Source organism: Lepidochelys kempii, chromosome 3 (genome assembly GCF_965140285.1).
Source record: "Lepidochelys kempii isolate rLepKem1 chromosome 3, rLepKem1.hap1, whole genome shotgun sequence".
Classification (NCBI taxonomy): domain Eukaryota; kingdom Metazoa; phylum Chordata; order Testudines; family Cheloniidae; genus Lepidochelys; species Lepidochelys kempii.
Window position 1 is genome coordinate 98,250,553 of NC_136382.1, and position 25,945 is coordinate 98,276,497.

Sequence of the window (25,945 nt, forward strand, 5' to 3'; positions counted from 1 at the left end):
GACAGTCTCTACGTAAAAGAATAAATGGACACAAATCAGATATCAAGAATTATAACGTTCATAAACCACTCGGAGAACACTTCAATCTCTCTGGTCACGCGATTAAAGACATGAAAGTTGCAATATTACAACAAAAAAACTTCAAATCCAGACTCCAGCGAGAAACTGTTGAATTGGAATTCATTTGCAAATTGGATACAATTAACTTAGGCTTGAATAGAGACTGGGAGTGGCTAAGTTATTATGCAAGGTAACCTATTTCCCCTTGTTTTTTCCTACACCCCCCCTGCCCCCCCCACGTTCTTGTTAAACCCTGGATTTGTGCTGGAAATGGCCCATCTTGATTATCATACACATTGTAAGGAGAGTGATCACTTTAGATAAGCTGTTACCAGCAGGAGAGTGGGGTTGGGGGAGGTATTTTTTCATGCTTTGTGTGTATAAAAAGATCTTCTACACTTTCCACAGTATGCATCCGATGAAGTGAGCTGTAGCTCACGAAAGCTTATGCTCAAATAAATTGGTTAGTCTCTAAGGTGCCACAACTACTCCTTTTCTTTTTATGTTTATCTGGATGTATTTCATCTTAGACAAGCAGCTAGTTTAAATGTTTGGCTCTGGTTATGGGAAAGTTAAGGTTTGCAAATATTATGGAATACATTTCCACTTGTTTATATACCATTAGAAATCTAATTTCATGCTCTCAAAGGGTGGGACATGCTTCTCCTGAGGTTGTCGTAGGTCTGGTCTACACTACAGAGTTAGGTCGACGCAAGGCAGCTGACATCAACCTAACTATGGATGTATTTACACTTAAATTTCGCTTCCGCTGACATAACTGCCCCTTACGTCAACTTAATAACTCCTCCTCCACAAGCAGCTTGGAGTCAAGGTCAATGTAGTTGTGTTGACACAGTGTCAGTGTAGAAACTGTGTTGCTTATGTTGACTGTTACTGTCTTTCAGGAGCTGTCCCGCAGTGCCCCACACTGATAGTACAATCCATACAAGCACTCCTAGGGAGGACATGCACCGCTGACACAAGGAGCAAAGTGTAGACACATACATGCGATGTACTGTAACTACTCTGGCGGCTTTACACCAGTGTAAGTTAGGTTGACATAATTTTGTAGTGTAGACATGGCCTTAGTGGGAGATGTGGCTCTACTGCTGGCCTCAGTGTCAAAAGACAGGATAAGCCTTTCCCCCCCATGGCTTCAGAAAAGCTTACAATAATTTGAGCTGACTTGAGGTCATAAATACTGCATTTGCTTTTAATTTTCCAAATTCATTAAGAAACCACTTCAGTTAATTCGGTCCAGATTTTGGTCAGAGGGAAAGGATGTGGCCATATTTGCAATAAAAATGTACAGACTAAGACATTACAAGAAAGCATCTATTCACATGTGTCAGCTTCTTAATGTAAGTCATTGGAAAACAAACCGCACACTTCACAAACAGTTATGATAGAAATGATACCTGAATTGTACAGAAATTGGATACAATACTCAAATCCTCAGTTAAAAGGTGTTGTTTTTTTTCTCTAGGACTTCAGTTCTTTGAATGTAATGAGGTCCATTCTGATTTAGAATTGTTCTGTAAGATTGAAGCCCACATACTCAAATCCTCCTGTTTTTCTGTAAGCCATAATTGAAGTGCACACTTGTGAGGAAAAGAGCTCCAAAGACCATGCAGGTCTCTGTTGCATTGTCTGGCTTCTGTTTAGGAAACAGGGAGAACATGAAACAAAGGAGAATTTGACCTCCCATAGAAACTAATTTGCCTTCCATTTTTCTCCATACCAAAAATTGATGGATATGATTAAAATTACTATCTGAGCACACCAGTGAGTTGTTTCCAGAGACTGACAGAAGAGGAAGGAATTGCAAAAGGACACCTTTTGGCAGAGTGGACTGGGGAAGATGTGTATTTCCCCGCCCCCTAATTTGGGCCCCACAAAACAAGGTTCCTTGATTCTATTCTTTTAAGGGATATAGACTCCAAAGTTTCATCAGAGGAGACAGTAGGGAGGTTTCATTTTTTCGCTGGCTTATCAACTGATCCATTTTCAATTAAGGTTGATGAAGAGGGTGCTCTGTGACTCTTGGGCCAACTTCCAATCCCTTGTCCAATCATGCCTCCAGGCAGAGTCCCTCTGGATAGTGTCCATTGACACCTTAGACACCTTTGAGGAGTGATAGGCACTATCCAGAATGTTCTCTGCTCAGTGTCCCCTTCTGGATCCCTGATTTTTAACTGGTGACTCCTGTTTTCTGTTTACTTACTTGTCCCAAGAACTCATTTGTGATCTGGGCTCAGTGGGTCCTCCCCTGCAGTTGAGGGGGTGGATTTCCCGGCTACCACAACAAGTACACCTTTTGGGAAGGCTATTTTTCCTGCCAATTTTTGCTAAGCTGCAGCCACAATGCATCACTCTTTTCTCTAGCTGAGTGAATTAAGAGATTTTCACCTTGTAAGAAAAGATTGGAAAGATGCACATATGGCAATTTAGAGAAAAAGGGACTACAACTTATGTATGACATTGCTACCCTTAAATTTTATGTGGCAAAGTAAATCAGAAGGGAAGCTTGGGCTATGGGAAAGACTTGTGATACCTAAGATGATGGCTGTTACAATTCAGGACACCTGCACCTGTATTTCCTCTCAGTGGTCCCTTGGGGGCACGCACTCTAGGTTCCGGGCTCCCATCACCTCTCTTGGGCAGAGACCTGTGTCTCTCCCTTCTGACCAGGAATTGTCCAGGCTGCATAGTTCTTAGCCTATATTGTGATATTCCCAGCAAGCCACACAGCCTAATGAGACCACCAGCTGCACTTTGCTTTCTCGCCAGAGGCTATGAACAGCATACTGACCCACAGTTGTAAGTTATCACATAGCTCTTTATAAGAAAGCACATTTATTCTTAAGGTGAAAGCATTCTAGAAACATTAAAAAACCATAAAAGAACCCACATGCATGCTAAAAAGCTTACCAGAGGCCACCCCAACTTCACTCTCGGACTCTGATATGCGTCAGTCCTTCAAAACCCACAATCGTGTTTCCAGTGTGGTTACAAATTCATAACAATCTCAGGTTCAGAACCACCTGACGGCAGTAATCACTTTTGCAAGCCTACCCAGTGAAGCATCAAGCACTTAATTGCCCGTTTCTGCTGGCTGGTTATATACATCCCAATGGAAGAGGGGGAGGAATACCAAAATATAGATTGACAAAGGGCCTTAGGTGTTTCAATGTCTGATTGCTAGGTCACCAGTGCATCCTCGGGGATCCAGGCTCCTCATACTGTGCATGGGGAGAGTTAGGTGTCCAAGGAAGGGCTCCTCAGAAGCCGAGTGGGGCACTTCCTAAGCGAGTCAGGTATGAAATACAGAGCAAAGAGCTCTTAGGGCCAAGAATCTCAAAGGTATATAGGCACCGGACTGACAGGCCAGAGATAGGACCCTTCAGCTCCCTGGGATTCTCAGCAAGAACCTGCTCCTAGAGTTAGGCACTTAAGCCAGGTCAGCGACTTAGATAGCCTGTGCCTTTTCTTAGGAAAAACAAAAGAGAGCCCTCCTACACCCTATTAATAGGGTACTACACACCTGGCAGGGGAACAACCTGGCTTCAAATCACTGCTCTATCTGGAGGGGAACACAAGTCTCCCAAATCCCTGCAGCGTGCCCTCACCACCAAGCTATTGGCTAGGTTAGAGTTGGGCTTTCTCAAGCTTATCTGTTAGTGCTAGTCCATTGTTTATAAATAACTATTAATTGGCGCAAGGATGTGCACCTGAGTACCCTAACCAGTAGGCTAGAAAGGCTCTCTCTGGCTTTAGTGTAACAATTTCAACAGGAAAGCATGAAAGGGACCCATCCCCACCCCGTGATTAGGGCATTCACTGCTGAGAGGGGAGACCTGTGTTCAAGTCACTGTTTCAAAACAGGGGAGAACTCAAACCTGGGTCTCTAACCAGTGGGTAGTGTGGGACACAGCCACCGACCCCAGGGCACCCTTTGTGTGAGGTCCCATAGGTGCACTGTGAGACCTCGTTCAGGGACAGGCAGGGAAAGCCCTAGCCTGAGAAACTTGCTAGGGATCGGAGTAGCTGGTTAGGAGTGGGGCAGCAACAGCCCTTGAGTGGCTTTGTGCCTGTGTACTGGCAGAAAGGTAGGCCCCTGTTGGGTTAGACAGCAGCTGAACAGCGGCTTTGAAAATGTCAGTGGCACCTAAATGTTGGGCCTTAGGCATCTAAGTAGCTTTGTGAATCAACTCAAAGTGAATTTTACAGTCTGCCATAAGTACAAGGAACATGAAGGTGCCTATTGGCGCTTTTCATATAGCAAAGCAATACAGCTTCCCATGAGTAAGGCCCAGAGACACAAAGCGACTTAGGTTTGACACTCAGCATTGCAATGCCTGACATTTAGGCACTTAGCAAAAAAAAAATCACTGGACTCCACAAAGCCTTAGTAGGTGCCCAGGCTTCTGAGACAATGAATGGGGAGAGATATGTGAGCCACAAAAATCACTTTCCTACCTAAACTAGCCAAGAACTGATAATGATACCAGAGGTATTTCCTAAGCACCACTCCCATCTGGATGATAGAGAGAAGGGATTTGAAAAGGCATCTCCCACCTCCCAGAAGAGCGTGCTAACCCAGTGAGCTATGGGATAGTCTGATTGGGGTGAGCCTCTCTTGATATGTCCTCTTGACAATGTTCTACTTTGAATAAATGATTCATCATTGGAGCAGGGGCCTGGACCCTCAGTCTTCCATCTCCCTAACCACAAGGTTATAGAGGCATTCTCACTCTTCTCTGGCCTCTCTCTCAATGACCCTTTTATTTATCCTAAGTGTATCAGCTTCAACAGTAGACCTTGCGGCAGCACACCGCCCTCCCCCCATCAGACTGTCCCATAGCCCCCTGGTTATGGCAATCCCCTGAAATGTAAGATTTGAACAGGGTGTGATACTTTCTCAGGGTGCATAGGACTGTTTCATCTTGTTACCCCCCGCTGCAACAGGGAGTCTGCTGTAGCTAGATGAAAGCTCCCTGACACTAACAGACATTCAGCCACTCAGACACTCTCTTCTGAGTATATGCCAGTCCTAAAATTGCCTAGCAGGTTAACACTAGGTGATCCCTGTCCTTGAGCTCCACTGAAGCCTACCCCACTGCTGCAACATCCAGCTTTTAAGCACCGGGCAGTTACCATGTTTGCTGTACCTAAGGGAACAGTATACACATAGCTAGCTAGGGTTGCCAACCCTCCCAGATTGGCCAGGAGTTTCCCTGAATTGATCTTGATCTCCTGGAGGCTACTGAAGCCAATCCGAGAGATTTTAGGCCACTAAAAGTCCAGTGGCGCAGCAGAGCTAAGGCAGGCTCCCTACCTGCCCTAACTCTGCGCAGCTCCCAGAAGCGGCCAGCATGTCTGGCAGTGGCTTCTAGGCACAGGGGCATCCAGGGAGTCTTGGTGCACTGCTCCCACCCCAAGCGCCGACTCCGCAGCTCCCATTGGCTGGGATCTGCGGCCAATGGAAGCTGCGGGGGTGGTGCTTGCAGTCAGGGACAATGAGTGGAGCCACCTGGACACCCTTGAGTTTAGGAGCCAGACCTGCTGGCTGCTTCCTTGGAGCCACCCAAGGTAAGCACCATGGGCCCAGCCAGAGCCCGCACCTCTCACCCCCTCCTGCACACACCCCAACACCCTGCCCCCCCCCACACTCCAAACCCCCATCCCAAGACTGAGGCCCCCCGCAACCAAACTCCCTCCCAGAGCCTGCACCCTCTCCTGCTCCCCAACCTCCTGCCCCAGCACTGAGCCCCCCTGAACCCAAATTCCCTCCCAGAGCCCACATCCCAACCCCCTGCTCCAGCCTGGAGCCCCTTCCCACACTCTGAACCCCTCAACCCCACCTCCGAGCCCAGAGCCTGCACCTCAACCCACTGCTGCAGCCCAGTGAAAGTGAATGAGGGTGGGCGAAAGCGAGCAATGGAGGAAGGAGGGATGGAGCGAGTGGGGAGGGGCCTCATAAAATATCAGGGTTGGAAGGGACCTCAGGAGGTCATCTAGTCCAACCCCCTGCTCAAAGCAGGACCTAATCCCTAGCTAAATCATCCCAGCCAGGGCTTTGTCAAGCCTGACCTTAGAAACCTCTAAGGAAGGAGATTCCACCACCTTCCTAGGTAACCCATTCCAGTGCTTCACCACCCTCCTAGTGAAAAAGTTTTTCCTAATATCCAACCTAAACCTCCCCCACTGCAACTTGAGACCATTACTCCTTGTTCTGTCATCTGCTAAAACTGAGAACAGTCTAGATCCATCCTCTTTGGAACCCCCTTTCAGGTTAAAAGCTGAAAGCAGCTATCAAATCCCTCCTCATTCTTCTCTTTCGCAGACTAAATAATCCCAGTTCCCTCAGCCTCTCCTCATAAATCATGTGCTCCAGCCCCCTAATAATTTTTGTTGCTCTCTGTTGGACTCTTTCCAATTTTTCCACATCCTTCTTGTAGTGTGGGGCCCAAAACCCGACACAGTATTCCAGATGAGGCCTCAGCAATGCTGAATAGAGGGGAATGATCACATCCCTCAATCTGCTGGCAATGCTCCTACTTATACAGCCCAAAATGCCGTTAGCCTTCTTGACCACAAGGACTGAGAGGTCAGCTGTGGAGTGATCGTTCTGTGATAAGTTTTCACCCATGGGTGATATGGTGTTTTTGTCTGTTGTCATTTTACTGTGTGAGTTCATTCGAGAGCTTAGTGATTGTCTAATTTCACCCACATAGTTATTGAGGCATTCAGTGCAGTGGGTGTAGTGCACCACATGTTGTGATAAGCATATCTAGGATATATGGATCTGGTTGGGAGATATTGATTGCCATAGCAGTGGCGATATGTCTACAGATTTTGCATCAGTTGTTATGGCAGGGTCTGGTGCCACTTTGAGTTGGTGTGTCCTGGTCTCTGGGGAGTTTGCTGTAGCTGATGAGCTTGATGAGGTGAGGGAGTTGTTTGAAGGCCAGAAGAAAGAGTTTGGGAAAGATTTCTTTCAGAATGTGGTCCGCATTGAGTTTGGGTTGTAGTTCTTTAATAATATGCCCTGCAGGTTCCAGCGTGGGGTGGCAGGTGACAATTTGGGGTGTGTGGTCAGAAGTTTCCTTCCCCTCACATTGAAGCAGGTTCTTTTACGATATTTGGGTGTCTCATTCCATGATAAGATCTACTTCTCTGGTGATGTGTCCTTGTTCAGCGAAGGTGGTTTTTAAGTATGTGTATCCTGGACTTTCTCCTTGGAGCATATTCTGTAGTACCTGAGTATCTGGCTGTAGACCACAGATTTCTTGGTTTGTTTGGGGTGGTTACGGGCTCTGTGGTGATCTCTGGGTTTCTTGTATATAGTTTTCTGCAGGGATCTATTGTTGCTAATAAAATATGGGATCCTGGGATTCCATGTTTGTTTTTCAATTGCATCTGTATCTTATTTGCATCACTTCCGCATGAACTGTAACTGGTGGCCCTGCAACAACCTGAAAGTCAACAAGTCTGAAAATCAAAATAATTCTTTTTTTTTTTTTGTAAACCTAAATCAAAGAATGCCTGTCTGAAGGTCTAGGCAGTTTCACATTTATTTACTAATGCAAACCGCACATCAAAAATAAATCTAGTTGTCAGTCCTCACAGTAACAAGAATGAATTAACCATCCAACTATAAACAGAAAAGACTGAAAATACCCCAACCATCTGACATCCCATTGTTTCAAAAGCTTTAGTAGGGAGCAGGAAGAGATGTGATTTTCCAGCACGCTCTGCAGGTCAACACATTCATGCTATTTTCTATACCAATACACAGTGAATTACCCAACAGCCCCTCATGGATAATGCCATGCCAACAGTCACATCACACTTAAAATGAAGTGGGGCTTCAGCATCTGTGCTGATCCCTCTCCTCACCTTTTCACTTCTGTCTAGTTTAGGTGGCTCCCTGCTCAGCTTACTGGCTTTTGTGAATTCCTTTCTTAGACTGCTAACTCCCCCAGTACAATGCATGAGGAGCCTGGGCTCCTAACTTGGGGTGGGAGTTCCACTGGGCAGCAGGCCACCGAAAGTTAGGCACTGCAATACTCAGCACGGCAGTGCCTAAATTCCTCTGAGGATCTAGCTCATTGGGTCTTCAGGTCTTTCATCCTCACCATTACGCAAAAGCACCAATTTGGAGTAACCCAGTCTTGCAAACTGGGAAAAAGATATAATGTGGAAGAACTGTCTGAACAAGGGCATCATTTCCCACTTTGTCAAGGATGTGGGCTTTGCCTCTTTTCTAACACTAATGCAAAGCTATAACCTGACACCCTCAGCAGAGCGGCAGTATTTACAACAAAAACACTTGCTAACTACAGATTGGTCCAGATGCCCTAGGACTGTCAGAAGAATTGGGAATCTTGGAAATGTTTCATAAACTCCCCAGGCCCATGTCCACTATGTCTACTTTACTAATTAAGAGGAACTCGACTGGTTTGGGGTTATTTGTGAAAGAGTGAGAAGGTGGTTATCACAGGCCTTAAAATGATCCTAGTGGCAAGGCATATTACAGAATGTTTGCAAGATGCGGGCCTTGTCCTCTGATGTTGTTAGTGCTGTAAATAAGGAGAAAGGAACCTTGGTGCACATGCTATGGGACTGTCCAATAATCAGGGAAAAGAGGTGGACACAAGAGTGACAACAGTGCTTGGCTTCAGCAACCAAACCTCAGCTGAAAGTTATATCCTAGGTTATGTACCTGCTGTGCTGGGTTGAACTCCACCACAAACACTTTGGTTCTTGAGGACCGCAATGATTACGAAGCAGATGGTTTTATAAATATGTAGTAGGCTTATACCCAGATTAGAGCAGTGGTATTTTGACCTGGCTGAGTAGTGAAAGAAAGACTATAGGTGTATAAGAATAAGAAAGCTTACAGATGTAGAGAGTAATTATGTGAATTTGAAATTTGTCCCCCATTTCTAGATACATTTGGATAAAGAATACCGAGATAGCTCAAATAATATCAGACTTCCTTTCCACCTGACATCTCCACTGTTCCCCTCCCATTTCCCACCTCCCCATTCCTCCCTATTTATGTACATCTTTTATTATTATTATTATAACCTCCACCATAACATCTTACATCTGTGTAACATTGTCTGATTTTGTATTGCAGCTTTGACAAGTTGTGAAGTTGTGTAACTGCATAATTCTATTGGCAATCCCATGAAATGTGCAGTATTGGGTGATATAAATAAACTGTAAGTCATTTACTATTCTGTATTTTTTATTATTTGTTTCTTTACGAAAATTAATGAAAAATTAATCACAAAAAAGTTACGTACAGGGGCAAGTTAACAAACAATTTCCAAAAGCAAATGCTAGAATTCCAAAGAAAGGCAACAGAAAGCAAAAATTGCTGTCTTATTTGAAGTTATTTGTGCTAGTGGAGTCCTTCATCTCTAAAAACCATCACTACAATTAGCGTCCTGGTTTGCGTTCTCAGCAGAGAGGCCAAGAATTGATTGAAGACGGAAAACAAACTACCCTGTCACCTTAGTGGTTGTCCCACCAAAACTGATTTGAGGCACATTGGCAGCAAGTTCTGGGGAAGTGTACTTTCCTGCCTGGGATGCACTTGTTCAGTTGATGAATAGGCTTTATTTCTAGTACAGTCAACCCAGCACCTTCACAAACGAATAATTCAAAATGCAGCAAGAATATAGACTTCCACTTCATTCCGAGAGGGTAACAGTTCAATTCCCAGCACAGAATTTACCTTTAATTTCACTAATCTCCATTCTACCTGTGATTGGAACAGCAAAGGATCCACTGGGGATTTCTCTCTGTGGTAGTACACCAAATATGGTTCCATGATATGCAAGCTAGGAATGTGAGTGCAAGTTTAAATGAACAAATTCTTAAATGGTTCAAATAAACACCTGCTTTAGTGGAGGCTTTGTTTGCAAAAGATCAAAAACATTTTCCTTATGCATTGACAGTTAATCATTTGCGTTTTGTGCTTTGAGCCAAGGCCTGCAAATTGGCAGGCCCACCCCAAACGGTTCCAAAAATGTCCTTCTCCGCCCACAAGGCAGCTTCTAGTTGTAGCTCTCTTCCTGCTGTGACCACCTTTTTCACAGCCTGAATCACTTCGGCCGGAGCCTTTGTATATTGATTTAGCCATGCTTGGGCTTCTTCTAAAGATCTGGTTTCATCTGAAGAAGGCAAAGTTTCCTCAGCCAGCCCGAGATGCACTGCTCTCTCAGGATCCACTTTGAGAGCGCCACTTAGCAGCTTCAGGGCAACGCCACTGCCAACGATTTGTACTAGCCTGGCCGCTCCACCCCAGCCTGGTACTAAACCCATTTGCTTGTGGACAAATCTAATCTCGCTTCCTGGAGTCATTAACCTATCAATGAGAAAAAAATATTCAGTATTAACCTCTACACGTGATGTATATGACCCACATTAGAGTTGAGCAATGTTTACTATTTTTTACCCCAAAAGTAAAGTGCAACTGGATAGTGTGCTTATCACATATATTGTCCAGCTGCTTAAGCATCTTGTACCTGGAATCTCCTAATGCCAGACAGGAACCTATCTAAGCACCATGGGCTTGAGCTCCCACTGACTTCAGCTCGAGTTGTGAGGGCTCAGTAGGGCTGTCCTTAGACATACACGGCTGCGTAGGGCACCCGAAAATTTGGGGTGCACCTGGATCTTAGTGTCCACCCTCCTGCCTCTTCCTATCCCTGTTCTGACCCTTCCTGCAGGCTCCCACCACAGCTGGCTGCTGCAGCCTGGTAAGTCTTCCTCTGGAGGGGATCTAGTAACTTAAAAGTAAAAATGATTACTTTATGAAGGCTTAAGAGTACATTTAAAATATAAAAATCAGCTTAGAAATACTGATTAAGAAAATGTAAAACAAAGAAGAGCTGCATGATGTATTCTATAATATGTAATTGCTGACTTGCCCTTACTACAAAGTTTTTGCAAATAAATCTCTGACAAACTTCAGGATATATCAAAAAACCTGTGACTGACATTTTTTATTCCCAAATTTAGTGCTTTTAATTAGATACTTTCTGCATGTCCAGTCTTCACCATCTGGCATGCAATAGAAAGCATGCTCCATTTTCTTTACAAAGAAATTGCAGAAAAGCGTTTTTTTCAAATGTCATTTGCTTCATTTGGGTTCAGGGATTTGGCTGGAAGGGGAATGATCAGGGAGGGGGAGGGAAGAGAGGAGGGAGACAGTGGGGAGAGGGCAGGGCCAGAGTATGGGTGGGGCCACAGGCAGAAGAGGTGGGTTGGGGAGATAGCCTCCCCAAGCGGCAGCTTCACCCACCGCCCATGAGAGCAGGTAAGAGTGGGTCGGTTCCCACACACCCAGCACGCACTGAAATCTCCTTAGGCAGGGGCCGTATTCACAGATCCAAATGTGCTGGCGCAGTGCATTCTGTGTGAGGGAGAGGGTATGTGGGGAACTGTGACTCTCTGCCGCCATGAAACGGGCCAGATGGCTTGGTATCCTTTGCTGCCTCGTCCCTTCCCCTCCCCCTGGCTGTGAGCCCGGGCTGCCGTCAGTCATAGGGGCACCATTTTAATAATACTGCGTAGGGCCCCATAAATCCTAAGGACGGAACTGGCGCTCAGCACCTCTGAAAGTTGGAAATCAGACCCTATATCCTTCGGCTGCTATCACACAGCCCTGGTAAAACTCCCTTTGCTGGATACTAGCAAGACTATTGTGTTCCGGTCCCCACCATACTCGGCCCGTGTGCCCTTATGCTTCCCATGATCTGACTAGGCTGCACGACTGTCTCTTTTCTTGGCCTCTATGGCACACTTCCTAGTTACAGGCTCACTGTTACCCTTTCATAGAAATGGGACCACATGGCCCAATTACCCAAGGCCAGTGCTGATTCCCCAGACTCCCCAGTAGCTTGAGTTCGCCCTTTCCCAGAGCTCCAACCTCATGGGCACTCTGGGTTTATAGGTCACCTCTTCAGGGACACATGATAGCATTCTTCAGACTTAGTTGAGGGTCCTCAAAGGAGCAGCATCCCCACTCCTGTTCAAAGCTTCTCCTCTCTTCCCCTGCTCTGCAACCTGTTCCCTTCCTCCTCCGCTGGCCCCAGAGATAAAAAGACCGCATGCTGCTCTCTTCCTCTGTCCTGCCCAAGTGTCTGTGAGCCCCTCTGAGAATCTCAGGGCACGTCTATACTACAAATTTACATCAGCACAGATGCACTCGTACAGCTGTGCCGCGTCTGATGAAGCCACTCTAAACAGATGGGAGACAGCTCTCCCACAGAGGCACCGACTTTCTAATGTGCCAGGGGGTGCTCCCCTGGCTCCGCCCCAGGCTCTGCCTCAGTTCTGTGGCTTTTAAGAACCAGGGTTAACACCTGAATTCTTTGTTCTCTCATTTAGGGATTTCCCCCTTTCCAAATTTCAGCTTTGTGTAGAAACCTGGTTGGTCTAGTTTCCCTATGCTTCAGTCATCCCATTGTCCCAAGGTGCTTTCACTTGAATTGGAGCCATTGTTCCTGGTCTGGGAGATACCTGAGACAACCCTGACAGCAGGTCATAACCACAAAGGTTAATCCAATTTGGAAGTGGATTAAGCTAAAGCAAAAAGTTGCTTAATGATGAGGAATAAATGTGGCTACATGGAAAGCTCGTGTGGAATAGCTATTTCACTACAATTCCCTGTGAGGTTATGCCCTTATTGGAGTCAACATATCTTCCTTGCTGCAGGGGCACATGTCACACGTACAGGAGGGAAGAGGGCTGGAGTTGAAAACTTTCATACAAAGTCAGCCCTTTCCTCTACAGCGATGGCATTCCTCTTGCTGCTCTGAGCATTGGCCAATTGGATTGGGATTATTCAAGAGCTGTATGAGGTGTTTCTTTTGCCACAGACTGAGTATTTTTTCTGGAGTATTCCCAGCCCCTGCCCATCCAAAATGGGAGTAGTCCAGCTAAGGACTAAATCTGACTCCCCTGCGTCACAGCAAGATACTCTGAGGGCTGGTAATGCTTCCCTTGTCATATAGCTGGCCCAGGGAATGCTATACTCAGATTACTGGGGCCGTTTACTTACAAAAACAATTTAAAAACCCTCTGTGGTTACATTACCTAGAATGTTTTATATGAGATTTTACCTCAGGACAAGAAATTTATAATGCAGTGATTTTTGGAGTCTTTGATCAATTTTGACGTAGCGGTGTGCAGCGGGAAGCATGTCATACAGTAGAAATATGAAGTACTACACTAAAATAATTCATCTAGTCAGCAAAGCATTTGATCAGCAGCTTGCAACCCTCACTTTGATTTTAATGACAGAGGTCGAGATGCTGTTAGAATTCAATCCTCCAGGGTAAGAGTCTCCTCTAAAAAGCAAATTGGGACAAATTATCCTTTTACACCTGCATGTTGTTGTATTCCTTCAGTCTCTGTCTGCCCTACCTACACTTTCAATTCATTATCCTGGTATTCTGTAAAGAGATTATCCAATCATCCACAGATTTTTCTGAAATTTGACCATATAACCCTACACTCAATCTATCAAAATTGACCCTTCTTCTCACAACAGATAACCGCATGAGATTCATCCTAAAGAAAGTGAGTCACAATTTCACCTGCTTTTCAGTTTTAACTGAATAATTAGTTAGGTTTCTAAAGGGATACAGAAACCTTGATTATACATTCAAATTATACATTATACATTCAAATCAATCAACAGCTTCCAGTTATTAACATTTAGCAGGTTTTCAAACTATAGCAATACTATGGATGTCTGACAGACATGACTTCCCTGCTCTTTCCCACAAATGCTCAACTATATGAGTAAACCCCCTCCCTTTTCTGGACAGCCCTTTGTGTTTTTGCTCTGTGCAGAGAAGAAATAAGAAAATTATGCATTACAACTACTGCTGCTTCACCATTGGGGACGACAGGAAGCAAAGCAGGTCCATTTTACTTGTAACACCAAGTGAGAATTCTACTGTGAAAATATTGTAATGTTGATATACAAAAGGTTTCTCCTACAGAGTTTTGCTGATTATCTAAGGGGAAGGCTGGTATTATTAAACAAACAAAGCAAAACCAGTTTTGCTCTTCTTGAAAATCTTCTGGTCACAAATATTCATTTGGCTGAAAATGATAATGGTAACCACTCAAAATCAAACTATGCCAAAAGTTTAATTTACAGAGATATATATTTTTAAACGCTTTCAGCAAACCTCCCCCTCACGGAGGGATATTTTTAGCTGCAAGTTCCTCAAGCAGTTCTACAATCCCAAATTCTGGATCAATGAACAGAAGGTTCTGCAAAGTCAGGTTCTCTCCTGCTTGCAATACACAACTCACAAAGGTGAGCAGCTGAAATCTAGAGTCTTGAAAGAAAGGGACAGGTCTCAGCTACTATTTTAATAAACCAACAGGACAGTGCAGTCCTCATAAATTCTTTCAAGTGATTAAAATAATAGCCTCATTAGCAAGAGTTAAATAAGTTAAAATGATATCCAAGAACCCCCTCTCCCCCCAAAAAAAATGAAAAAAAGAAAAAAAAAAGAAAAAGAAAAAAGTTCTACCTGACAGTCCCTAGTACAGAATGTTTTGGGCACTTCTTCTAAACATCTGGGTCAAAGTAATAGGCTTACTGCCAATATGAGAAATCACATTCATGTTACACTTTAAGTTAAGTGTTCTTACAACTCCTTTCCCATGACCCTACAATGTTTCCAGTTGTTGAATTAATCCATAATATATTTTCTTTAAAGTCCCAAACAACATTTCAAGTTTAAAGTTTAACTTGAAATAATTTATATGAAATAAGCAATGGACTTGTTTCTCTCCCCGATCCCCCAGTAGGATCCTAATATGGAATGTGCAGATTAATAAGAATCAGGGACAAAATTTCCAGTGGCTCTTATTTAATGCCAAACTTAACAAAAGATGCCCAGTTTTCAGAGGTGAGCAAACAGAGTCCAAGTCCATGATGAGGCAGTTACAGACAAGATCATAGCTTAACAATAAGGATTATTTAGAAGATGATTCTCATAGAAGTTGATTGTATTTGGGGTGATGTGGTCACATTTCTTTGAACACGTGAGAAGGCAGTCAGCTGCATTCAGCACCTTCTGATGTCTGGAGAATTGGGGTTTGTGGGACAATAGAGAAGGGAGTTGCAGTAGCTGAAGTAGGAAGAGCTGAAGGCCTGGATGGAGGATTTCAGCGAAAGTGGAACTGAGGCAATGGTGTACACAACCAATATGGCAACTGCACTCATAGGCAGATTTTCAGACAAAGAAGATTATAGGAGGAGTCGGAGTTATGGATTTGTAGTCATTACAGCTGATTCATGCTGCCAAGTAGATCTCATTAGCTCCAACCTTGACTCTCTTTCTGAGGGAAAAGGAACTAGTACTAAGGTAAAGTCCTAGGAACAACCAAGCTTGGAAAGAAAATTTAGAATGAAGTTTATGTTTTGCTGTTATTTAAATCTTGATTAAAACCAAACTCTGAGAACTGAATATATTGGAATTCTAGACAATGTGTGTATAAATTGTTCCAAGCAAAATGGGCATTTAACCTGTTTACAACAAAATTAAATGAATACTGGTAGTTCAGGGAGAAAAAAATCCCATCCTTAACACTGCTGTGATTATTTAAGCAGCAGTCAAATGTACCAGACCAAGGAAAATAACAACATTTTCAGGGAAATGCTTCCTGGAACTCCGAAGAATCTGAAACTTCTAAAGCTATAAACTGGCTCTTTGATAATTTGTCAGAAAATTGTACTAAGAAACCTCCCAGGGTTTTTAACAAATGTGCTGTGATGCATGGATGTTCAGTGAAATTTTAAAATTGTGCACTGACTTTTTAGGAATATGTACATGGTTAAAATAAATCAGCTGACCTATGGAATATTAAACAAACAGCTAAAGTTACCAGAACCCATGCCTAGATTTAACCAACATTCCTTTTCCTGAAAACGTCCACTTTCGTGACTTTTTGGATATTTTTGGCCCCCAACCCTCCCCCAGGAAACGTACTGCATCTGGTTAAAAGTACTTTATCAGATTGGACTTCCAAAGAAGAGCTCATGAATATGCGAATGCCCTTTGTTAAATTCATGTCATGTTCTGCCTTGTGAAAAGAGCTACTATTTCAAATAAAAAGCATCTTGTTTACCTAAACACTGATTCTGATAGAAATACAAGCTGAAATCCTTACACAAAGCAAAAAGTTTTCAAAGAAGCTAATTTAGTGTGTTCTAACATTATGAAACCTACTCTTGGAAAAGCTTGCTTCAGAATACTAATGTCTTTATAGCTTTCTTGGGAGCAAAGAATTATGTTTTATGATTCACATTTTATACCATAAACAATAATACATTAAGCTACATATTTCACAAGAAATACAGAAATAAAAAACACCATATACATGGAACTTGGCTGATTTAACATTGTTAATAAGATATTAGCATTATATGTTTCCTGCTATGGGACAGATTCTACCACTATCTCTCTCACAGAAGAGAAGGATCACTCAGCAAGTAAGTCCCTCTTTAAATCAATGGTAACATTTATGAGGCAAGGTACTGCTCACCCAAAGTAATGATACGACAACTGGGTTCCTTGTAATTTTAATTGTGCAATATGAATGTTACATTTAACAATTGTTTTAATTGTTTAATTTCCTTTATTTCTTTTATAAAATGAATAGAATTGAGTGGTGCTTAGTTGATCCCAATTAGATTTTTACACCAAATTCAGGTCAATGTTATGAGGACGGGCAATTTCCCTCCTTTACTGTTGCTGTCATCTGGCTGAAGACAGTTTCTCTGAGGCTGGATTAACAGGGCACTGGCACATCTATCCACATTGTGACTGTATGATCTTTGGGGGCGTGTGTGTTAGGGAAGGAGATAAGACAGAGGGCAAAATTTTCAAAAATGCCTAAGCCCTGGTCTACACTGGAGGTGGAGGGGTCGACCTAAGATACGCAACTTCAGCTATGCAAATAGCGTAGCTGAAGTCGGCGTAGCTTAGGTTGACTTACCTGGCCGTGAGGACGGCGGCAAGTCGACCGCTGCCACTCCCCCGTCAACTCCGCTTCCGCCTCTCGCGAGCTGGAGTTCAGGAGTCGACGGGGAGCGCATTCGGGAATCAATTTATCGCGTCTAGTTGAGACGCGATAAATCGATCCCCGATAGATCGACCACTACCCGCCGATCCAGCGGGTAGTGAAGACCTGCTCTAAGTGACATAGGAACCCATTTTCAAAAGTGATTTAGGGCTAGATTTCCAAAGGTGTCTGGGTGCCTAAGGATGCAGATAGGTGGCAACTGGGATTTCCAAAAGTTCTTCAGCAGGTTAGACTCCTAACTCCCATTGAAGTCAATGAAAGACAGGCACTATGGTGCTTACAAATTGCTACTCGCTGTTGCTGCCTAAGGCAGCAGTTATGTTCCTTGAGACTACAAATTTGTGCAAATCATCATGTCTTTACTATTAGTTGTCCCTCACCTACCTCCATTTTGTCTGTTTATTCATCTGATGCATCGTGTCAATCATAGATCGTTAGCTTTCAAGGGCCCCAATCTTGTAAAGATTTATGTTGTGATTTACTTTATGAATAGGGCTTAAAAGAAGCATGTGCTTAAGTCTCTGCAGTCCTGGGGCAGGGAATTGTCTTCATTTTGCATATTTTTTGTAAAATGCATTGATCGGGGCTTTTAGGTGATTCGACAATAGATAATCATTCATGTTTTTCAATGAGTGCTACAATCTCATGTAAAATTGCAAATGCACAGTGACTCACGCAGGGTTTGGGAACAGCAACTTCCAGACCTGTCAAGTTGGCTGGGGAAAATGTGCAATAATGTCACAAAAAGTCAAGCTTCATTAGACTAAACTAAAAATCTTTGATGCCCAATGAGCACATGCATGCGCACACACACACATACACATATATATTTGAGGTAATTCAGTTTAAAACAGTAGTGAGGGGACACTAGAATTTTGTTTCTTATTACAGAGATAAAAGTATTTATTTTCCTCAGTTTCCATCACATAAAAAAGATGAAGGGATTTTGTTCAAACTTCAGAAACCAACTTCAAGCCTGGTCTACAAACTATTTTTATTTGAATTAACTATGTTGGTTAGGGGTATGATTTTTTTTTTTTAATTGAAACAGTTTTACCTGTACCAGCCCTAGTGTGGACATTGTTATACCACCATAATGGTGCCTTATACTGGCATAGCTTCTTCCTCTTCTCTGCTGGAATAGGATATAGCAGTGTAAGCACCTTTATAATGCTATAACTGCATCCACACTCGGGGGTTGTCCCACATTAACTATACGGGTATACTTAAAGTGGTACAACTTGTGTGTGTACACAAGGCCTCTGGATAGATAACATACAGAGAAAAATTTAGTTGAGTAGTGAATATTTCAGTAATTTTGAAAATGGAAACAGTTTTGCAACTTCCAATTTTAGCTTGTACAATTGCCAAGATCTATAACTTAAAAAAAAAAAAAGGAAGGAACAGATAGTTTACTTGAGAAAACGAATAAACCTCTTTGTTTTCAATGTCCTTAACCTCCTCTTTGACCCAGGTGTTGCCACGGACTTCAGTGAAGCCATTATTTCACCCCCAATATCACAGAATCATGGAAACATAGAAAAATACGGCTGGAAGGGACCTGAGAAGTCATCTGCAGTAGATTCTGTTTCTCTCTCGAACCCCCTATCCCAATCAAGATCTTGCCTTTGTTATTCATTAAAATCCCACCTAGTGCTTCTGCATAGCTGTTATTTAGTTGTACTGGATTGGGGTGTTGGAAAGTGATGGAAGATGGATCCACAGCTACAGCTATTAGGAAAATTATGGCAGAATATGAAAGGAATTCCAGCTGCCCACTTCCTACAAACTACTTGACAGTGATTATAATTGTACAGTGTATCAAAACTGCATTGCTGCAGTAAGACTAGAGAATATTAAATTGTTTTTAGAAAGCCAAAAGATGCATTCTGTACTACCAGATGGGACTTACTTATATTACATATTGTTCAGAGTGTCAAATTAAGGTTAAGGATATTTAAAGCAGGTACATTTATAGATCCATTGATATAAGGAAAAAACTTATCTTAGGTCCTCTTAAGTGTATGCTCCTGTCAATGCTTTATATGTCAAATATTTAGAACTGGGGTCTCATTTTTCTAAGAGCTCTATAGATACTTATAAAGACATGGTTTAGTCTAGTTTCAAGTGGCTTAAGTGAAATGGCTTCCACCTTTTCCTCTGGGAGGCTATTCTAAATTCTCATAGAACTGATTGCCAGGAGGTACTTTCTGATATCCAGCATATATTTTCCTTTGCTCATTTTTATACCATTACCTTTGCTTATAAGTGCCTCTCTGGACTGTCCTAAGCCCCTCCATTTAGGCATTTATGTTTTTCCTCCTTTAGATGCACATGGATAATTCCCACTGATTTCAGAGGGAGCCACCTGTGTTATCCCTTTGCTCCTTGTGCCAGCAAACTGTTTTCACATCCCTGTTAAACATCATTTAACTTAATGACAAATATACAGTTATTTTAGTCTCTTGGTCCCTACTCTGCCTTCAGCCTCTTAATAATTAAAGCCCTGTTCCTTCAGACCGCTTCATGCTGACAAACCCCTGCGCAGCTTGCAGGACTGGAGCCTCGTTTGCTATCCCCTGAATTCCAACTATTGGCATCTTTCCAATATTGATGCACCAAAAACTGTACGCAGTTCCCCAGTACTACAGTCCAGGAAACAAGTGCTTAAAAAACGATCCTTGATGTAACCTTTCATATAACGTTAAAAAGAAATGGGGACTTAGCAAATTTTTTTTACTTATGGCAACGGATTCCTCAGCTTGGGTACATTTTAAGGGTACAAAAATTCAGCTGCTAGGTAGGGACGTAAGGTGATATGCAATGTATCATACTTACATATCAGAGAGGGGAAGTTTGAACTAACCCTTCTGTAATGTAGAGAATTAATAGTTAAAGTCACTGCAGAGGCGTATCTGAGGGTATTCACTGAGTAACAGACATAAACCAGAGCCCAGAGTGCAGATGAGAGAGGTCACGTGGCAGAAGAAGCACTAAAGGCTGAGCTCTTTTTACCCTAAAATGAAGACCTGTTTAGTTTATTTGTGTTGTAGTCTGAATAACACTGAGGTAGCATCCTGTTCACAGATATCTGATCCCATCAAGTGAATGAAGAGGTGCTCCCTTGTTTGCCCAGTGTGGGGTGCTTGGCTTGGCTTCACTGGTGGTTATGTTCTTTCCCCCCCATCAGGAGCTGCAGTCTGGAACTACTAGGTAAAGTATCTCTCCTGTTTCTAATGTCAGGAAACCCAAACCTCTCTTCCACACATGGTATAGTTACACAGCAAGTGCGCAAAATTACAAATGTCCTGGGGTTCACGGATATGAGTCCTGGTGCATTCTAGGAATCCATATGCAGATGTCATGGATTTATTAATTCCTCAGATTTCTACAATAACTGGTGGTTTTAGCGTATTAGTAGAAAGCCATTTCCCTACAGGTTGTAAGACAGTGATCAGCAGTGGAATAGAATACCTTAAACATGACATGTCCCACAGAGACAACCATTCAGTCATTGTCACCTGTCTGGAGTCTATTCAACAAGATTTTAATCCTACCTGAAATCACATGCTGTGGTAAATTCTGCTCCACCTCCCAGAGCTTTTCCTTGAACTACTGCAACACTAATCAGAGGCAGCCTACACAAGAGAGAAAGACAGAGAGGATTTTTGTACCCAGAGTGTATATTTTTAATACCAATGTACAAATAATGAATGGACTCAAGCATTAAATTTCTGCAGTAAATGCTCAGTAAACAGAAGTCATATCATTCAAATGCCTTCGATCTCTTAATCTGTGCATGTAAACAGAACAAAACTGATCCCTGCAATATTTATACCATTCTGGAACACCAAGAGAACAAAGCATCTAACGGAATAACTGATTTTTTAGACAAAAGAAATGCAGTAGATCTAATCTACCTGGATTTCAGTAAGGCATTTGATACAGTGCCACATGGGAAATTATTAGTGTATTATTGGAGATGATGATGATTAATATGAGAACTGAAAGGTGGATAAGGAACTGGTTAAAGGGGAGACTACAACGGGTCATACTGAAAGGTGAACTGTCAAGCTGGAGGGAGTTTACTGGAGTGGAGTTCCTCCAGGATTGGTCTTGGGACCAATCTTATTTAACATTTTCACTCACCACCTTGGTGCAAAAAGTAGGAGTGTGCTGATAAAATCTACGGATGACACAACGTTGGGAGGTATTGCCAATAGTGAGGAGGACTGGAATATCATACAAGAAGAACTGGATGACCTTGTAAACTGGAGTAATAGAAATGGGATGATATTTAATATTTTATGCATTTAGGAACTAACAACAAGAATTTTTACTATAACCTGGGATGTATCAGTTGGAAGTGATAGAGGAGGAAAAAGACCTGCATGTATTGGTCGATCACAGGATGACTATGAGCTTGCAATGCAATGTGGACATGAAAAAGGATAAAGCAATCCTAGGATGCATCAGGTGAGGTATTTCCAGTAGAGACAGGAAAGTGTTAGTAGCATTATACAAGGCACTGGTAATACCTCAGCTGGAATACAGTGTGCAATTCTGGTCTCCTGTGTTTAAGAAAGTTGAATTCAAACTGGAACATCTGCAGAGAAAGGCTACAAGGGTGATCAGAAGAATGAAAAACCTATCTTACAAGAGGAGACTCAAGGAGCTTGGCTTGTTTACCATACCCAAAAGAAGGCTTAGGGAAGATATGACTGAACTATATAAATACATCAGAGGGATAAATACCAGGGAGGGAGAGAAGTTATTTAAATTAAGCGCCAGTGTTGACACAAGAACATATGGATATAAATTGGCCATCAACAAGTTTAGGCTTGAAATTAGATGAAGATTTCTAACCATCAGAGGGGTGAAGTTCTGGAACAGCCTTCCAAGGGAAGCAGTGCGGACAAAAAACCCAACTTGTTTTACAACTGAGCTTGGTAAGTTTATGGAGGGGATGGTATGATGAGATTTGCCTTCAGTGGCACAGGGCCTTCTACAACTGCTAGTAGCAAATATCCCCAGTGGCTGGTGATAGGACACTAGATAGGGAGGGCTCTGAGTTACTACAGAGAATACTTTCCCAGGTGTCTGGTTGGTGTGTCTTGCTGACATGCTCAGGGTCCAACTGATAGTCATATTTGGGGTTGGGAAGGAATTTTCCCTCAGGTCAGATTGGCAGAGATCTTGGGGGGATTTCGCCTTCCTCTGCAGCCTGGGGCATGGGTCATTTGCTGGCTTAAACTAAATACTCTGGAATCTGAAGTCTTTAAATCATGATTTGAGGACTTCAGTAACTCAGCCATAGGTTGTGGGTCTATTACAGGAGTGGGTGGGTGAGGTTCTGTGGCTTAGAATGTGCAGGAGGTCAAACTAGATGTTCATGACGGTCCCTTCTGGCTTTAAAGTCTATGAGTGTCACCTTCACTAGTGAAACAATCCACTGTGCTACTGTGAAACGTATCTGCTAATGAATGATACAAAATATTGTTAATTATTTATCTAGCCACGTAAGTGCGTATAGTGCCCTAGAGACAAATAAAAGACCTTCCAGTACCCCAATGCGCGTAAGTGGGGACCTAACATGCTCACAGATAGTTACAAGCATTGGAAGTGGTGGTAAGAGAAACAGAGGACGTGGGTTACAACAGAAAGGTCATTTTGGTTTTGTTGGAAAATAACACGCGCATCTGTCAAGGCTGATGCCCCACTCTGGCACTTCGAATGCAGAAGGTGGGGGCCCGCAAGGACTCTAAAAATTAATACTGGCCACTCCAGGCTTGTATTAAACTTCCAAGGTTACAGCTTTTCTTTGACCTTGAATTGGTAAATGCTGCCACGACCCAAGTGCAAAACCCCTTTGAGAACCTAGGAAGGCACACTTGGGAATTCCTTCCTGTGGGGTACCCTCAAGCCCTTTCCTGCCCCCCCTCCAGGGAAAAGCTGAGAAGAAAAACAAAGGAAATCAGCTGTTGCCACCAGCTAATAAAACAACATGTGCATAAACCTCTTAGGACACAAAAATCCAATTCTGTTCTTAAAAAAGGTAAACTTTATTAATAAAAAAAGAAGAAAATACATCTCGGACTTAGGCTTTTGCTAGATTAAAAAAAAACTAGAATAATTAAGCATCAAGAATATCTCTCTTGAGGTCCAGCTTAAAGGTTACAAGCAAAACAAAAGCACTTGGGGTTAGCACAGAGGAATCCACAAGCCATAAAGAAATAAAAGGGATAAACTTAATCGTGTCTTCCTAGACATTTCCTGATCTACTTACATATCTGGGGTTTCAGATTAGTAGTTTCTAGGTATGATACTAATAATTTTTCATACCTGGCCCAAGCTTTTCACAGCATAACTGCTCCCTGTCTGCCTCTCCCCAAGAACAACGACAGACAGACAAAAGGGGAGTCTTGTTTCAATTTTAAAAAGTTCTAGCCTTCCCACTGGCTCTTTTGGCCAGGTGCCCACTCGCTTCCTTTTATTTATGCATAGCAGTGAGACTTTTTAACCCTTTACAGGTAGAGCACTTAGAGAATAGCTACTAAGAGGGATTTTATAGCTACTAGCTGGCTGGGTGTTCATAAAAGGGAACTACCCCTCCCCCCCTTTCATTTATCACAACATCTTGAGGATTTCGGTTGAGAGTGCTTTACATGAAGGCTGGGATGACTTTTTTAAAATACTGAATTTGATGCACTTCCCTTTTCCACCTGAAGAAGCCTGGTCTATGGGGCCTCTGTGGCAAAAAGTCTGCCATTAAGAAATGGTGGTGGGGTCAGCAACAGTAGATTACTGGATGACTTCAGATCAGAGTATAGAAAGTGGGCAGGGCTGGATGAGGTGGAGTGTGGCTAGGAACCTAAAGAATGCTGTGATTCAGAATGGTTTCTAGGCAGCCTCTGCCTGCACGTCTCCTATAGAGTCTCATTTATAAATGAAACTGCCCTTCACTGGCAGAACTCCTGAAGGGCAGAAGCAGTTTGTAGCCTTTGTGACTGCTGTATCTGCCTGTACCCGCTGGGGGGAGTCTCGTCCCACTGTTACTTCAAGGTCAGTAATACTTTCATTAATCACACTAACCAACTTGAGGTCTACCAGGAAATTGAAGCAATTGGTCAATGCCAGTTTACATTTCTACACAGTAGGTTGTCTCTAATTGCCAGACTAAACGTAATTCAGTGAGTTAATGGACAGTTTATTGTGAGGTTAAACAAGAAACCTAGATGCAAAAATAAACTTCAGAATTCTCCATCATGGGTAGACAGGGAATAAAACCACAGGAGCAGGAACAATTTTCAGCCCCCAACTGTGCCTAAGAAACATCCCTTAGAGAAGCATTAATGCCTGTATGTCTCGTATTCACAGAGACGAGGCACCAGGAGCTTATTGGAGAAGAAGGATGGTCTTGTAGTTAATGCACTCAGATGGAAATCAGAAAATATGGGGTCAATTCCTAGGTCTACCACAAACTTCCTGTGAGATTTTAGGTAAATCACTTAATCTCTCTGTGCTTCAGTTAAATAATATCTTTATGCCACCATTTGTCTGTCCTGTCTATTCTGATGGTATTAGAATATGCAACATGCATAGAATCATAGAATATCAGGGTTGGAAGGGACCTCAGGAGGTCATCTAGTCCAACCCCCTGCTCAAAGCAGGGCCGATCCCCAATTAAATCATCCCAGCCAGGGCTTTGTTAAGCCTGACCTTAAAAACGTCTAAGGAAGGAGATTCCACCACCTCCCTAGGTAACGCATTCCAGTGTTTCACCACCCTCCTAGTGAAAAAGTTTTTCCTTATGGAGTCCCAGTTCTGCCTGAGACCTCTAAGCAGTGCTGTGATACAAATAACAGGTCTACGATCTCCTGGGGAAGGTTAGCGAAAGATGGGGAGCATGGCCGTTAACCCATCTCAATGCTCTCTCATATATCGTCTGGAAATATAGAACCCTTTTATCTTCCAAGTGCCCCCAACAGACATCTTGAAAAATGTGAATGACAAATAAAGGACAGAAACAATCCACAGCACAGACTCATTAGAAATACTATTTCTTGATTTCTAAAGGTATGCTACAAACAAAAGAGAACAAAAACCAAGTATGAAAAACTATCAGTGGTAAAAGTGAACTACTATACCCCTCATCTGCACGTGTTCCTTCCATAAAGTGGCTGACCTAAAAAAATAAAATAATGCACCTATATAGGCTGTGTAAGTTTTGCCTTCCCACTTTTGAAAGCTCACCAGCCTCCACTGAGTTAACTATAGAAAATGTGAAGACCCAGATTTTCAAAGTGACTTCAGCCTGCTCTCCGAATATAGGTCTGCAATTTTATCTGTGCAAATTTTTGCAAAACCTAAAACTCAGAGTTGTACGTGCAAATCAGATGTAGAGACACACATGTCACTACCCAATTTGTACACACAAATATGAGATTTTAGGCTCCAAAAGCTTGCACTATTATAAACTGTATATGTAAATTTAGAGACCACTTCTGAAAATGTAGCCAGAAATTCATTGCAGTCCTTGCATGATTTCTTCATGGAGAAGAAGAAAGAGAAAATATTACCTCTTGAGTCTGGTTAAGGTGCTTTGCATAAACATGCACATGTTCATTCCATCCTATAAAGAATTAAAAAAAAAAAAAAAAAGATTAAAACCACCCTAAAATACAGTAAAGGTATAGAAAATTCTTTTGCTCTCTTAAGGCCCTGATTCTGATCTCAAACTCGTTTATTC

At 42.7% G+C, this 25,945-nt stretch overlaps 1 protein-coding gene across 2 annotated transcripts in view; it reads right to left on the reverse strand.

The window, feature by feature from the left end:
• Positions 1-9,326: 9,326 nt before the first annotated feature.
• Positions 9,327-25,945, reverse strand: part of ECHDC1 (ethylmalonyl-CoA decarboxylase 1) — a 35,920-nt gene continuing 19,301 nt past the window's right edge. For both annotated transcript variants that reach the window (XM_073337247.2, XM_073337248.2), the window contains exons 4-6: positions 25,776-25,828; positions 20,754-20,834; positions 9,327-10,444 (exon numbers count right to left, since the gene is read on the reverse strand). In XM_073337247.2, coding sequence (XP_073193348.1) covers positions 10,039-10,444; positions 20,754-20,834; positions 25,776-25,828 — 540 coding nt within the window. In that variant the 3' untranslated portion in view covers positions 9,327-10,038. The remainder of the gene's footprint in view (positions 10,445-20,753; positions 20,835-25,775; positions 25,829-25,945) is intronic.